At 37.9% G+C, this 14,547-nt stretch overlaps 1 protein-coding gene across 1 annotated transcript in view; it reads left to right on the top strand.

Moving 5' to 3' along the window:
- The first annotated feature begins 477 nt into the window (after positions 1 to 477).
- Positions 478 to 14,547, top strand: part of LOC132398291 (non-histone chromosomal protein HMG-14A-like) — a 44,874-nt gene continuing 30,804 nt past the window's right edge. Inside the window, exons 1-7 of the mRNA XM_059977493.1 lie at positions 478 to 657; positions 1,389 to 1,412; positions 1,575 to 1,601; positions 1,691 to 1,741; positions 4,905 to 5,048; positions 9,257 to 10,402; positions 12,892 to 13,011. Of these exons, the coding sequence (XP_059833476.1) occupies positions 643 to 657; positions 1,389 to 1,412; positions 1,575 to 1,601; positions 1,691 to 1,741; positions 4,905 to 5,048; positions 9,257 to 9,304 (309 nt within the window). The 5' untranslated portion in view covers positions 478 to 642 and the 3' untranslated portion in view covers positions 9,305 to 10,402; positions 12,892 to 13,011. The remainder of the gene's footprint in view (positions 658 to 1,388; positions 1,413 to 1,574; positions 1,602 to 1,690; positions 1,742 to 4,904; positions 5,049 to 9,256; positions 10,403 to 12,891; positions 13,012 to 14,547) is intronic.

Raw genomic sequence — 14,547 nt, 5'->3', positions numbered from 1 at the left:
TTCTGTTTGTGTGTATAAACGTTTATTTTAAAACCTGTATCTGAAAATTCCCCTGCCGGTCGTCATTTATATTTTGGGTCACCACGTGATCTAGTTCTAACCAACCACGAATGAGCTTGTGTAAAATCTGGTTTAAGCCGGTTTGAACAGATTAAATGGTTTTTATGAATTTACAAAAGAAATGTTATTGGGCACATCTAGGTGCATTGCGCCGGAAAACAGTGCATTTTCATGCGTTGTTGCAGCATGGGACCCGATTCGGGCAGCCAGTACACCACTGCAGCAGCCAAGCAACATTACCTTGTTTTCGGCAATTTGGCCAGCACCCTAGGGCCCGCCCTCTGCGCCTCCCATTGGCCCGAGCCCTGCGGGGGGCGTTGTCCTCCTGCCGGTCTGCCGTTGGATCGGGCTCCGTCAATTGGCGGAGGCTGGTGTCAGTCACTGCAGTTCGTAGCAGCAGTGTTGGTTGCGTGCTGCTGGTCGCTGTGAGTGGCCATTGGCGTTACTAGTGTGCGAAGGGGGCAGGATAAAACACCAGCGCTTTTTATATTAATTGTTCGTTCAAAAAAGAATAGCCGGCTCCTCAGAGCTCCGGGTCCTGCCACATTTTTTTTGTAAATTGTGTCGGTCAACCAAGTCGCCATGCCTAAGAGAAAGGTAGGTTACGGAACGCGGAGGCGTTCGTGCTGAAAACAGGGTCGACTCGGTGAGTTGCCGACATCAGGGCCGCCTCCCATCCTCCGGACCTAGCCCAAGCGAGCGGCGGCTTTCTCTGACAGCGTACGCGGCGGGCCGGGGTGAGGTCGAATGCAACAGGACGGCAGCCGCGCAGTTCTTTGTTCTCAGGGCCCTGGGTTGGCGCAGTGCCGCCTCCGGCCGTTAGTTGGCATACACGAGGGAGGGGGCTCCAACACCTCGCGTTTTCAATGGGCGTTTTTCAACCAATCTTTCGATTTGTCCGGCTACGCCGTGCGAAAGACGGCGGGAATCTTGAATGGACGTCTGGGAATCCGTAGTGACGTAAGCGGCGGCGGACGCGCCTGAAGGAGATGGCGCTGGCCAGTGCCAGAGTGTCAGCTCTTTGGCTATTGGCTGGGTTGTGGTCCCTAGGATGTGCCGAACCATACAGAGTTCAACTCTGCTTTAGCCTTGTTTGGAAAAGTAGTACCAGACCACCCATCCAGTGTTGGTTGTCGTGTGTGTGCGCGCGCGAGATGGTTGGCTCCTGGCACTTTGTTATGTCTGTGAAATAATGATACATTTTAGAAACCTTCAAAGTAATGGACCAATCATTTGGATTATTTAGTATTTGCTTTCAGAACTTTTTTGAATGACTTTAGCTTCTGTTATTCAAATAAGTATAATCAAAGTTTATTCTGTGTTTGCAGAGTGATACAGATGCAAAGGATGAGGTTGGTACCTTATTTAATTTGTTGCTTATAATAAACCTCGTAAGCATTGGGACCCAATACAGTTTTTAAACTGCTGAGATTTTTGTTCATCAATTTATTTTCATGTTTTGACTAATAAATCTAATCTACTCTAACTAATTGTACTTTTTAATCTTTTTAAAGCCGAGGAGGTCACCAAGACTATCAGCGGTAGGTAACTATTTTGTGTAAAATAAAATACACATTTTTTTTGGGGGGGTGGCAATTGAGCAGTTTAGATGTTTCTGTTTTTATTGCAGAAACCTGCAGTTTCCAAACCAGAGCCAAAACAGAAGAAAGCACCTGCTAAAGTAAGTTTAATTTGATTATTGTAAATCTTCACATTATTATTATTTTCTAAGTACGCAGCTAAGAATTTGTCTAGGATTATCTAGAATACTGTAAAGCACAAAGTAGGCTGTGCTTGGCCTGCCACTAGATGAGTGAGTTTCCTTTTATGGTACCAAACTGCTATCAGTCTCTGCTGTTCTTTCAGTTTCATCAGATGCTTGCTACATGTGCAACAGTTTGATCTCCATATTGTAATGCCCAGGTTTGCGTATATAGACAGCAAGGATGCAATATCTATGGTCAAATCTAACTGACAGAGACTTCAGACGCATTAAAATTTTTAAGTGTACACCTTCTGTCTATTTGAAAGCTGAGAGTTAACACTACCCTATCATGCATTCGATGTCATTGCTATTCGGATATTTCTATTGCAACTGAGCGATTATGGCCTGATCCATGGGCATTAGTTACTCCAGAACAAGGGCACACCTCACTTAATGAGATTGTGGTTGGCATGACTAGTAATGCACAGAATAACTAGAAATGCAGTGGGATGTCTAGACCTACCCAGATGAACAATGTATTTAGGATAAGGAGAGCATTTTTCTATGTGCCAGTTTGGTTCTGTTAATTCTGAAAAGACAGTAGGTGTGATAGGTGAAACTTGGGTAATTTTAGGAGATAACTGAGTAAGATTTGTCAAAAGTATTAGAAGTATATGGTTTTGTTGCTTACCTGGTGCAAAGTTGAGATGGTTCTTTTGAAATGATAAAGGATGTCGTAATTATTGTCCATACTGGAGCCAACAAAAGAATAATAGTCATTCAGTAATTTGGGTCACGAATAAATATAGTTCTGAAGGCCTGAGTAAACATTAAAAGGTGCTGAGTATATGCATCCTAAGAAGTATGTCCTGAATCTTGCATTTACACCACTAGACTAATGTCAGTTTTTGAGTTCAAATGTGGTTGTGTGCTATTTTCTAGAATTTATTTTAGATTAGAATTTGGAATTTAACAAATGTTGTGAACAAGTGAAGGAAACAAACTGCTTTTGTAAGTAACACTTTTCCACAAGTTAATAGAAATTTGAAGCACTTGTAAAATTGACAACTGCCATTGGAAACTGAACAGGAACACAAGGTTCTAATTCCTTGCATCTGCTAGCTATGTATTCTTCAGGAATGCACTTTCCAGATAATAGTGGCTAAGTTATGTCAGTGTAGTGGAATATTTTTTGCTTGAGTGCATGCAGTTCCAGCGGTAATCAGGAATCTAAACCATTTTGTTGGCTGATAGTGTTGTGCAATTGTTAAGACCCTCACATTGTTTATACACGATAGTAATTTAGACCCTTTCATATGACAAAAAATATGCACCTAGCTTATTGTCTCTATAAGTTCTCTATCATTCTCATAACATCATTTTGTTTCCTTTATACCTTGAGAATTTGTCTAGTTTTTTTGTTTGTAGTTGAGCATTCTGATGTGTCTGAATAAAATTAATTTAATTGTATTTTGTGAAGGTATTTAGTGTTAATGCAATTATTTTGGGATTATTTCAGAATTTTCTAAATTCAAATCAGTGGCAGCCTTTATTTTGCCCCTATTTTTTGAGTATAATAAAATTAAGTGATTGGATTTTTTTAATTGATTTTTTTTAATGCATTTCTACAAGGAAAAACCCAACAGCAAAATGAAGATTAATACAGTGCAAAATAAACAACAGTTATATAGTTTAACACAGTAAGGAAAAAGCACCCAGAATAAAATCTTATAAAGTTAGTATCCTCCCCACCCTCCTACAAAAAAAAACTCCAGGCCAACCATTACAAGTTTAAAAAAAATAATAATAATAATCATTCAGAGCATTCAAACCCCCAAAACTAAATATAAATAAAAACAAAGAATAATAATGCCTACTACCAAAACAAAAAGCTGAAAGTAAGGGATTAAAGAAAATAAACTTAATCTAAAGAGGAGTTGTGAAAGTATCCAAGAAAAGGTCCCCACTCCTTTTGAAACCTTAGGTCTAGTTGAGAAGTGAGTAGTGAATTTTTTTCAAGGTCTAAACAGGACATAATATCATTGAACATGGGTGGGTGGGCAACATCTCTCCACCTAAGAAGAATTAAGCGTTTAGCCAAAAGAGAGGCAAAAGATAATGTTCAACGTTTAGTCGGACTCTGCCTTACCCAAGGTACCAAAAAGAGCAATCAGAGGATTAGGTTAGATGTTGAAAGATGGCAAGAAATGACTCTTCATTAATAAAATTACATTGTGAATTGCAACACAGACCATTCATGGTTAATGCTCAGGTGTCTGGGTCAGAAAATTACACTTAAATCAGAAGCACCTAAAGCTGTTGGGAAACTAGTTCTGTGATTTGCAGGGGGTCTCAACCTGAAACATTGACTGTTTATTCATATCAGATGCTGCTGTGTGTGTATTGCTCTGGATTTCCAGCATCTGCAGATTATGAGAACTTTTTCGCATGTAGAGGGTGTCTATAAGTCAAGTTCGTAACTGGGGCACAGCCTGCAATAGATCGGTCAGATTTATTATCGCTAACTTTTTTGTCATGAAATGTTGTATTGTAACCATATAACAATTACAGCACGGAAACAGGCCATCTCGGCCCTTCTAGTCTGTGCCAAACGCTTTGCAGCATTAGTACGGTGGAAAAACCTAAAACTTACTATAAATTGGAACATTGTGCAAAAAAAATAACAAGACTAACAAAAATAACGTTGGTCCATGACCTTATAGTGGATTCCTTTGGCCGTGATCAATTAAATGTTTTTATCATCAGGGACTTGTATCTTTTTCCCCAAAATTTAAAGTCGTTATTTTTCTTGCTTAATTTGTGTGAAAAGCAACTTTGATACTTATAACTTGTGTTCCTAATACACTGGAATTTGTCGGGGAGCAATATTTGTATGCAAGTAGGTTTAATCATCCTGCTATTATATCCAGGACCAGCACTTGTTCAAATCCCAATATGGTCATGTACTTGGGGACAAGATTTGTTCTAAACAATAAAAATCAGGTTGTAGATTATCAGAAGTTTCATTTTTAGCCATTATGTCTCCTTTCAATACAAGTAGTTCGAAGTTATATTCAAAAATCACCTTGTTCTCTAAAGTACTTAACCAACTACTGCAATTTGTGCCATACTTTAATAGAAAGAGAAGGCCGCTAATGACAAGAAGGATGAAAAGAAAGCACCGGCGAAAGGCAAAAAAGGGACTAAAGGCAAAGAAGAGACCAACCAAGAGGATGCAAAAGAAGAAACTCCCTCTGAAAATGGAGAAGCCAAAAATGATGAGGTGAGAAATGAAAATCTGAAATCCATTCACCAAGATTATATGTCTACTTTGTTATGTACTTGTAGGTCAATCCATGTTTGTTGTCAATGGAAAGCACCTGCATAGCATCGTGGCTGTACTAGCCTTGCATTCTGACCAATCTTGGTGTCATAAGAAACTTGGATGTATATGGCTTTACACCTCATTAGAGTTTACGGAAATGCAATTAATTTCCAGTATGAACCTTTGTAGATGCTACCCAGTTGCATCCAGGCACAGTCATACAGCACCAAAACGGGCCTTTCAGCTCATCCTGTCCATGGTTGATAATGATACCCATCTGAACTGGTCCCTTTTGCCTGTGTTTGGTCCATATTCATCAAAGCTTTTTTCTATTCAGGTATCTGTCCAAGTGTATTAACAATCTTTAAGAAACTCCTTTCTTATATTGCCCACCCTCTGTATGTTATCCCTACTGTGTGATACCAAACTACTGGAGGTACTTGGCATCAGGAAAGATCTCAGCATCTGCATAGTGTGTTTTATGTTGCTGACTTTTCATCAAAAGAAGTTGAGCATCTATCGTTTTATTTATGTAATTCGCACTCACTGCTACTGAATTACAATCCAAAGTAAATACTTTTCTATTCTGTAATTTTTAGCTTAACGGACATCTTCAGTATCTGTACTGTCAGGCCTTTCAGTTACAAGGAGGTATTTCCATGATCCATTACATTGGACTGGTAGTTAAACAAGACTTAAATATGTATAAAGGCTAATTCCTTATGACTTGGCTTATTTTAAACATGGTTGGGTGTTCATTACTTTATATGAAACAGCTCTATGCTATTATCTCCATTATTATTTCTCTCTGTTACATACTTTACATATCTCACTGTCAAAGAAACAAAATACTTTACAGCATCTGTCCTTACTACTGTGAATTTTTATGTATCTGGTATTACTGATTTTAATTTGAAGGGTTCTGGTATTGACTTATATTGTTATCTTTCATATTGTTCCATTTTAAGAGAAAATTCAAAATAACCAATAGCTGATAAACTCAAATCTTGGATGTGCACTGAATTAATTGAAATGTTTTGACTGGTACTTGAGCATTTTCCCTAGTTCAGTGATAGGATGTTTCATAGTCACAGCTGGACAGATTCATCTTAACTATTTTAGTATGGTGGGTCAGTTGCCTCATTTCCTAGCATTGATGCCACAACAAACCTTTTATTCATTTTGTGAGTCCTGTTCAACTGGCAAAATACAACAGCTGTCCAGAGTGACTAGACAGCCTACGAAAACTCAGGCAGACATTGAAACTCCTGGTTTCTGTCTCCAGCTGTTTAAAACTGAGAAGAAATTCCTCCTCACCTCTCAAATGATTGCCTCTTTGTTCTGGAAAGAAGCCCAATAGTTCTAGTTACCTTACTGTTCTGAGGAAAGGATACATCCTCTTAACACCTTGCATCATTTAACTTCCCCTCACAACTTTAGAGTTGCTCCACCAACTTTTTTTCTTTGCACCTCAACCAAGATTCAACTTTGAATCATCTTTGCTCTAATTTCAATGTAAGCATGTCTTTTTAAGAGGTCAAAACTTCCTGGTACTTCCTAATGGTGTCTAAGTGTCCTCCAAAGTAGTATTGAAAGTTCCTTTATTTTGCTTCCTAGCTCTTGTAATAAAAGCCAGCATTCCATCAGCATTTTTAATACTGCATTGTAACTTTTGCATTTCATACATTAGAATCCAAAATCCCTTTGATTTTAACAATTTTATCTCATTCTACTTAAATCTGTTTTATTATTGAAGTGCATAGTCTCATTTATCTATAATGTATTCTATCAATTGTATCTTGCTGATTCATTTAACTATTCCTTTGCAGGCATTCTGTCTTTACTTAGCATCAAATTTGGTGACTACTCAAGCTGTTCATTGCAGTTGTGGCCCGAGCACTGTGTTGGTTATAATGGGCCAGTTTCAGGATTGTTCATCCTGAATGTCATGTAGTTCCTTGCTTGTTCATGCTTTCTTCGCCGCCCCCCCCCCCCCCCACCCCCACCACTATCCTATTCTATGCAACACATTGATGCTGGGTGGGGCAGGCACATGAAATTGAAGGCAGCATGGATATATGCCTCTGTACCCTATTAGTTCCACTGAGTTATTTCCACTATTATTTCCACTTTTCTCTTGGTCCCCACATAAGAAAGATTTATTTTTGTGAAAATACCAGCAATATTAAGTAACATTTTATTTCTTCAGTGAGTATAATAACTGACAATAATCTGATTCTATTATATTTATTTCACAGGCATTGAGTAGCAAACATAGCCCAGTTACTCTGGTACACAAGGCATGGGATGAAACTATTAACATAGTTCCTTGCAGTGAAGAAATTGTTGGAGGAATATAGTAGGTCAGACAGTATGTACAGTGGCTTGCAAAAGCTTGGGCACCCCTGGTCAAAATTTCTGCTACTCTGACTAGTTAAGTGAGGAGAAGATGAACTGATCTCCAAAAGTCATAAAGTTAAAGATGAAACGTTTTTTCAACATTTTAAGCAAGCGTAGTATATTATTTTTGTTTTGTACAATTTTAGAGTGAAAAAAGGAGCACCATGAAAACGTTTGGGTACCCCAAGAGATTTGAGCTCTCGGATAACTATTACTAAGGTCTCAGACCTTAATTAGCTTGTTAGGGCTATGGGTTGTTCACAGTCATTGTTAGGAAAGGCCAAGTGATGCAAATTTCAAAGCTTTATAAATACCCTGACTCCTCAAACCTTGTCCCAATAATCACTAGCCATGGGCTCCTCTAAGCAGCTAGCTGCCTAGCACTCTGAAAATTAAAATAAATGATGCCCACAAAGCAGGAGAAGGTTATAAGAAGATAGCAAAACATTTTCAGGTAGCCGTTTCCTCAGATCGTAATGTAGTTAACAGGAACGGTGGAGGTCAAGTTGAGGTCTGGAAGACCAAGAAAGCGTTCCGAGAGAACTGCTCATAGGAATGCTAAAAAGGTGAATCAAAACCCCCCCATTTGACTGCAAAAGGCCTTCAGGAAGATTTAGCAGACTCTGGAGTGGGGTGCACTGTTCTACTTTGCAGCGATACCTGCACAAATATGACCTTCACGGAAGAGTTTTTAGAAGAAAACTTTCCTGCATCCTCACCACAAAATTCAGCATCAGAAGTTTGCAAAGGAACATCTAAACAAGCCTGATGCATTTTGGAAACAAGTCCTGTGGACTGATGAAGTTAAAATAGAACTTTTTGGCCGCAATGAGCAAAGGTATGTTTGGAGAAAAAAGGGTGCAGAATTTCATGAAAAGAAACCTCTCCAACTGTTAAGCATGGATCATGCTTTGGGCTTGTGTTGCAGCCAGTGGTACAGGGAACATTTCACTGGTAGAGGGAAGAATAAATTCAATTAAAAACCAGCAAATTCTGGAAGTAAACATCACACTGTCTGTAGAAAAGCTGAAGGTAAAAAGAGGATGGCTTCTACAACAGGATAATGATCCTAAACACACCTCAAGATCCACAATGGATTGCCTCAAGAGGTGCAACCTGAAGGTTTTGCCATGGCCCTCACAGTCCCCTGACCTAAACATCATCGAAAATCTGCGGATACACCTCAAAAGAGCAGTGCATGCAGGACGCCCCAAGAATCTCACAGAACTGGAAGCTTTTTGCAAGGAAGAATGGGCAAAAATTCTCCCAAACAAGAACTGAAAGACTCTTAACTGGCTACAGAAAGCGTTTACAAGCTGTGATTCTTGCCAAAGGGTGTGTTACTAAGTACTGACCATGCAGGGTGCCCAAACTTCTGCTTCAGGTCCTTTTTTGTTATTTTGAAACTAAAAGATGGAAATTAAAAAAAGTAATCTTGCTTAAAATATTAAAGGAATGTGTCATCTTTAACTTTATGCCTTTTGGAAATCAAGTCATCTTTTATTCACTTAGCTATTCACAGTAACAGAAATTTTGATTGGGGTGACCAATCTTGCATGCCACTGTAAGTAGATGGATATTTACTTGACATCTACATATTTGTAGATTTCAGAACTTTAGCATGGCTATTTAAAACAATGATTTTGCAGAGAATCATGTGAGCTCAACTATCAATTTCTACAATTTATTTTCATTTTCAATTGGTTACGTTTAAATGCAGTATTTGTTTTGTCCAATTTGTATCAATTATTTCTTTTACATTTCAGGCTCAGTCCACTGAAAGCTGTGAAGAAAAAGAAGCCAAGTCAGAGTAACTGCATCTGCCCGTCATCTCCATCAATGGCATCCATACCTCCATACTGTATTGTTAACAGAGAGGAATATTTTTATCAACTATTTTATAAATACAAGGTTTTTTTAGCATGAATTTAATTATGGAAACACCCACATCTCAAGATTATTTGGGGGTTTGGAACCCTAAAGAATCATTGTTTTAAAATTGTGATTGTTGTAGTTGGTGTGATATGTGGGACAAGTAAATGGTGGTAGTTATTGACTTCTGTCAATGTTCGTCTTGTGTCATACTCAAAAACAAAAAGTCTGATTTTAATTCACCAGGTATTTGTGGTGTTAGGTTATTACAAGTGGGTAAGAGTAAGGAGAAAGTTGTTCATGTCAAACATTCCAGTGGTTTTGTGGGTTAGTTTTGTAACTGGGTAAAATATTTTGGTGAAAAAAAAATAGAAAATGTGGGGCCTGGAAATCTAATGTGAAAAATATTTTAATTTTAAATTTGTCGTTTTTGTAAAGAAAAACCTTTGCAATCATGTAAAACTAGTTTCTAATTGAAAGTAACATCTTTTAAAAGGGCAGATGGCTGTATGTATCCATTTCCTGTTAGAATTTTTGCTGGATAATTTACCTTAATAAAAAAAAAAACACCCCAGTGTTTCTCTACATAATGCTTTGCTGCTATTTAATTATACTTTGAAGAATTGATCAGGACTGTAGCACAGTATGTCATTTTGATATTTGAATATACTTTGTCTATACTGTTGTAGCACTATCGTGAATTTTTTTTCATAAAGGCACTTGGCTTTGCTGCTTGTTGCAAACTACCTGTATAATTAGCTTTTGTCTAATGCTCTCTATTGAGAAAATATTTTGATGTGAGAAGCAGTTTTTTAATATTTGTAGGATATTTGAGGTACTTGTACAAAATTGTTGCACTATATAATAGATCTCATCTTCCACAGATGTCAGGTAAATGTTTTCTCGGATATTTAGTTTCAACGTAATGTGGACATGACTGGCAATGCTGGTGTGTCTCTGCCTTTACTTGCTGCAGCACTGAAGTAGCAGCCAAGAGTTAAATACATTGGATCAATTGATCAGAACATGGATCAGATCAGGTGAGGATGACGCTGTCTTGCCTTAATGGGCATTAAGGAATCAGATGAGCTTTCACAACAGATCATTCTTCCTTGGTTACCATTGTAGTAACTATTTTTGGTTCATTTGAACTAAAGAGCTCCATGCTCTGTGTTGGGTTTTGTGTACATGAATAACTCTGAGGTCTAACTCTTGGGTTAACAATTTAATCACTGCCATTGCAACCTCAAGCCTTGCTATCTTAAAACCAAATAATTTAATTGCAAAAGCAAAATACAGTACAACTCCCTCAGTTGACTATTCAGAAATCACAATGTTTCAGCTTCTGACTTGTCCAGACAAGCACTATTGGCCAAGTATTAAGGATAGGTTTATTAAGCGCAGGTGCCCTCTAGTTAGGATGTGACAGGCCAAATAGCCTGTTTCCATGGGATATGTTTAAGGCTTTCCTGTGGTCCTTTTCCATTTACAGGGTTCTGGTTCATATGATATTTTTTCTATTCATTGGTTTCCTAAAGATTATTGTATTAGTAACATCAATTTTGATATTAGAAGTAATGTGGTAGGTTGGAAAATTTACCGGTCTGGCACCAATGAAGTCCATAGCATTTTAGACCAAGTTACATGTTATTAAAATCAAATGCTGTAATGCTAATGGTGAGAAATGGTAAATGCAAATTTCATGACCTTTCATCAGAAATGGTAGGGATTTTAAGATGCAGGGGAAGGTGAGGGAGGAGATTATGTGAAAGGTAAGAGACTTGATACAAGATAGGAAATCAAAGTGCATTTTCATTGAAATATGAAAAGAATTTGTAAGAAAGACCTGGGATTTTTGCAATTACATTCTAGATTTTAATTTTAGTGATTCTTCCCAAAATCTTTGATAATTTTGTTGAATCTTGAGCCTGTAACCTGTGTCGTCAGAAATGGGCAATGTTCTTTAATGTTTTGAGCTTCACTGGAATAGAGTAAGAAGTCAAAAAACTGGACAGGGAGTGAAGCAAAAGGATTAACTTCAAAGGAAGCTCTAGTTAAGTTTGCTGTTGGTACTGTTGCTCTTGTCCCCTGCAGAGGATGCCATGTTGTGAAAGTGAATATAATGCACTAACTTAAAGTTCAAATAGTTTACTGTTGCATATAGGTCCTTGTGGGCCACCTTGGCAGGAAGAGGACATCTTTTTGAGGAAATAGGCAATGGAAGAACAGGTGTTGCAGTGGAAAATATAAATATTGGTGCAAATTAGGGCTTTGTTTGAAAAGGTGAGACAAATTTAACAGGACTCATTTTTATTTTTTACTGTAGCTTCAGCTATAATGTCTGTGTGAAGCAGGTGTGGAATAAGGTTTGCTTTTATGTCTTGCCCAAAATAAGTTACTTGGGTCATTTCCAAATCTCAAGCTATCCTCATGAAACTTAATATTATCATATGTACTGAGAAGTACTGAAAAGCTTGTCCTGTATACTGTTCCTACAGATCAAATCTCACACAATGCATTAAGGTAGAGTAAGATGAAGCAATAGAAAAATATAGAATAAAATATAACAGCTACAGAGTGTAGTGCAGGTAAACAGGAAGGTGTAAGCAGATCATAACAAGGTACATTGTGAGGTAAGAGTCCATCTTTTTCCCATTCTGGGGAATCATTCGATAGTTCCAAGAATTCCAAGAATCCCTCCAGTTGCCAATTAAATCACAGACTTTTCAGGACCTCATTTTATGAATTCCCCAACTCCCTTGAAATGATATTCTCTGGCTACTTAATTTCTGTTCACAGTCTTAAGGTACGTCTTTTCCAAAACTTATTGCTATCTATCTATATATCACCAACAAATTTAGTGGGTATGTTTTACATTCTTCACCCAAGCCAAGAAAATAATAAATCAATAATGGTTAGGTTGAGATGGAAAATGATGGCATTCAGTTATTCACTTGAATGCAAAACTTGTTTTTCTATGTGTCACATAAGTTCCTGCAATTCTTGGGTAATCCAAGAGTTATTACGATGGGCCTTTATTCTTTTTTTTGGAGTCTTCATTGAGCTCTGACCCATCTTTAAAAATATAGAAATTTTTCCCCACGTTTATTAACAAGCTGTAAATAGTGTTTGCTACTTAGTCAGCTGTATGGTACTTGTTATTTTGGAGCTGTGTTGTAATTCTTTGGCAAATATACTGCAGTATCTTGGTCTTATGAAGTTGATGGCCTCTGAGTGTAAAATTATTTTTGATTAAATTTACTGTTTAGTGCCCACTACTGATGATTGAGATTCAGCCTGAGGTTGTTTGCTGGTGCCAGATGGAAAAGTCGCAAAGTGATGGAGAATAGCTTCAACTACCCAATTCTAGACTGATACCTTAGAGTTGAAGCAAAGCACAATAGTCAGTGTATTGTCATTAGCCATTCTAGTGGTCTGGGCGTCTTTGCAATTACCATGTTGCTGTTGTAAGAATGAGATTAATAAGGTCCTTTCTAACATTCGATTTTTTTTTTTCTCCCCCATTCAGGTGGCATGAGGGTTATTGGCTAAGGGATCTTAATTTCCCATTAATGAGTTGCTTGGTGGGCTATTTCAGAGGAATCAGCTACATTACTTTGGGTTTGAAGTGAGCTATGGAGCAGAACAGGTAAGGGCAGCAGATTTTCTTTGGCAACATACATTAATGAATGGACTTTTACCATTAATGTAGCTTTGCTAGATTTTTGTACTTAATTTACAGTAAAATTCTATTCACTAACCCATTTGGGCTATCCCACTATTGTCGCTTCTTGTCTCCCAACCCTGTTTCCCATGTGTTTAAATTTTGTAGGACACTGTTTCCTGTGCTTCCTTCGAACTCAGCAAGGCCCCACGTTTCACACACTCTTTATTGTCCCTTTTTCCTGCATTTCATTTAAACTTGCTGGGACCATGTATCCCATGTTCCTTTTAAGCTCATTGGGTTCTCTGGAAAACTTGTTATACTACTATGAAATGCTTTAAACAGTGAATTGCAATATTGATAGTAACATCCAAAAACCTGCCAGTCTGGCAAATCCAAAATCTGAGTGTTGTTGGAGTTATACTGGAAATTGCCCAGCTGATATAGTGCAAATTTAACTTGCCTTTGGATCATTTATTGAAGTATATGGATGGGACTTGAATATTTCTGTTGATGTTTTTAATTCATTTCAGAGGTAAAACTGGTTAATTTCAGCAATTAAAAAGTTTTCATTGGATGCATTCAAACATTTCGACATAGATTTCAATAGTGCTATATGAAAATAAGAATAAAAGCAGGACCTTCTAGTACTTCATGCCTGCACGCCTATTCAATAAGATGATTGCTGAAGTACTAGTATCCAGCACTAATCTCACATACTTTGATTCTCTTAATTTCCAACAATCTCGATCTTGAATATATTCAGCATATTGATTAGTGAATTCCAAACATGTATACTACCTGTGGTTAAGACCCTTTATTTTGAAACCATCCTGCCTGATTCTCGACAGCTAGTCAAAGGAAATATCACCTCTGCATCTACATTGTCAAGGCTAATTATTTACGTTCAATGTGTTGACTTTTTTCCCCAAGTAGTGTTGCTAGAAGTTCAAACTCGTAATTTTCACGTTGGCCAGTATGGTATTCTGTCCAGTTTCATTCTTGTAATAGAACATGAAAAGGCCTGGAATACTAATTCTCTCAGGACTTGTATGACCATATGTTCTATTGCTCCATCTTCAAAAACCTCTGGCAAATACACTTTAGTCTCATCTTAGCACAACATTTTTCCATATCTTTACAGTATCTTCTAATGCTTTGCAAAGTCTTTACAAGCAAGGATGTGCTTTATTTTTAGCGGTATCTATGGTGTAAATCAATACTATGCATCAGCCTACTGTAAAGTATGGTGAAGTAGCATAATGTTGTTGGGGTGCTATTCAGCAGCAGGGGCTGAAAACCTGGTCAGGATTGATGGGGGAAATATTGCTAAATATAGATCCTGGACAAAGAACATAAGAAATAGGAGCAGGAGTAGGCCATCTGGCCCTTCAAGTCTGCTGCACCATTCAATAAGATCATAGCTGAGCTGGCCATGGACTCACTTCCACCTACTTGCCTTTTCCCCATAACCCTTAATTCCCCTGCTAGCCTCTGCCAGAAATCCTAAACTCGGGAGGA

The sequence above is a fragment of the Hypanus sabinus genome, chromosome 8 (assembly GCF_030144855.1).
Source record: "Hypanus sabinus isolate sHypSab1 chromosome 8, sHypSab1.hap1, whole genome shotgun sequence".
In the NCBI taxonomy this organism is placed as follows: Eukaryota; Metazoa; Chordata; class Chondrichthyes; order Myliobatiformes; family Dasyatidae; genus Hypanus; species Hypanus sabinus.
The sequence above is the reverse complement of the archived record's forward strand: the minus strand, read 5'-3'. Positions and strand labels throughout refer to the sequence as shown.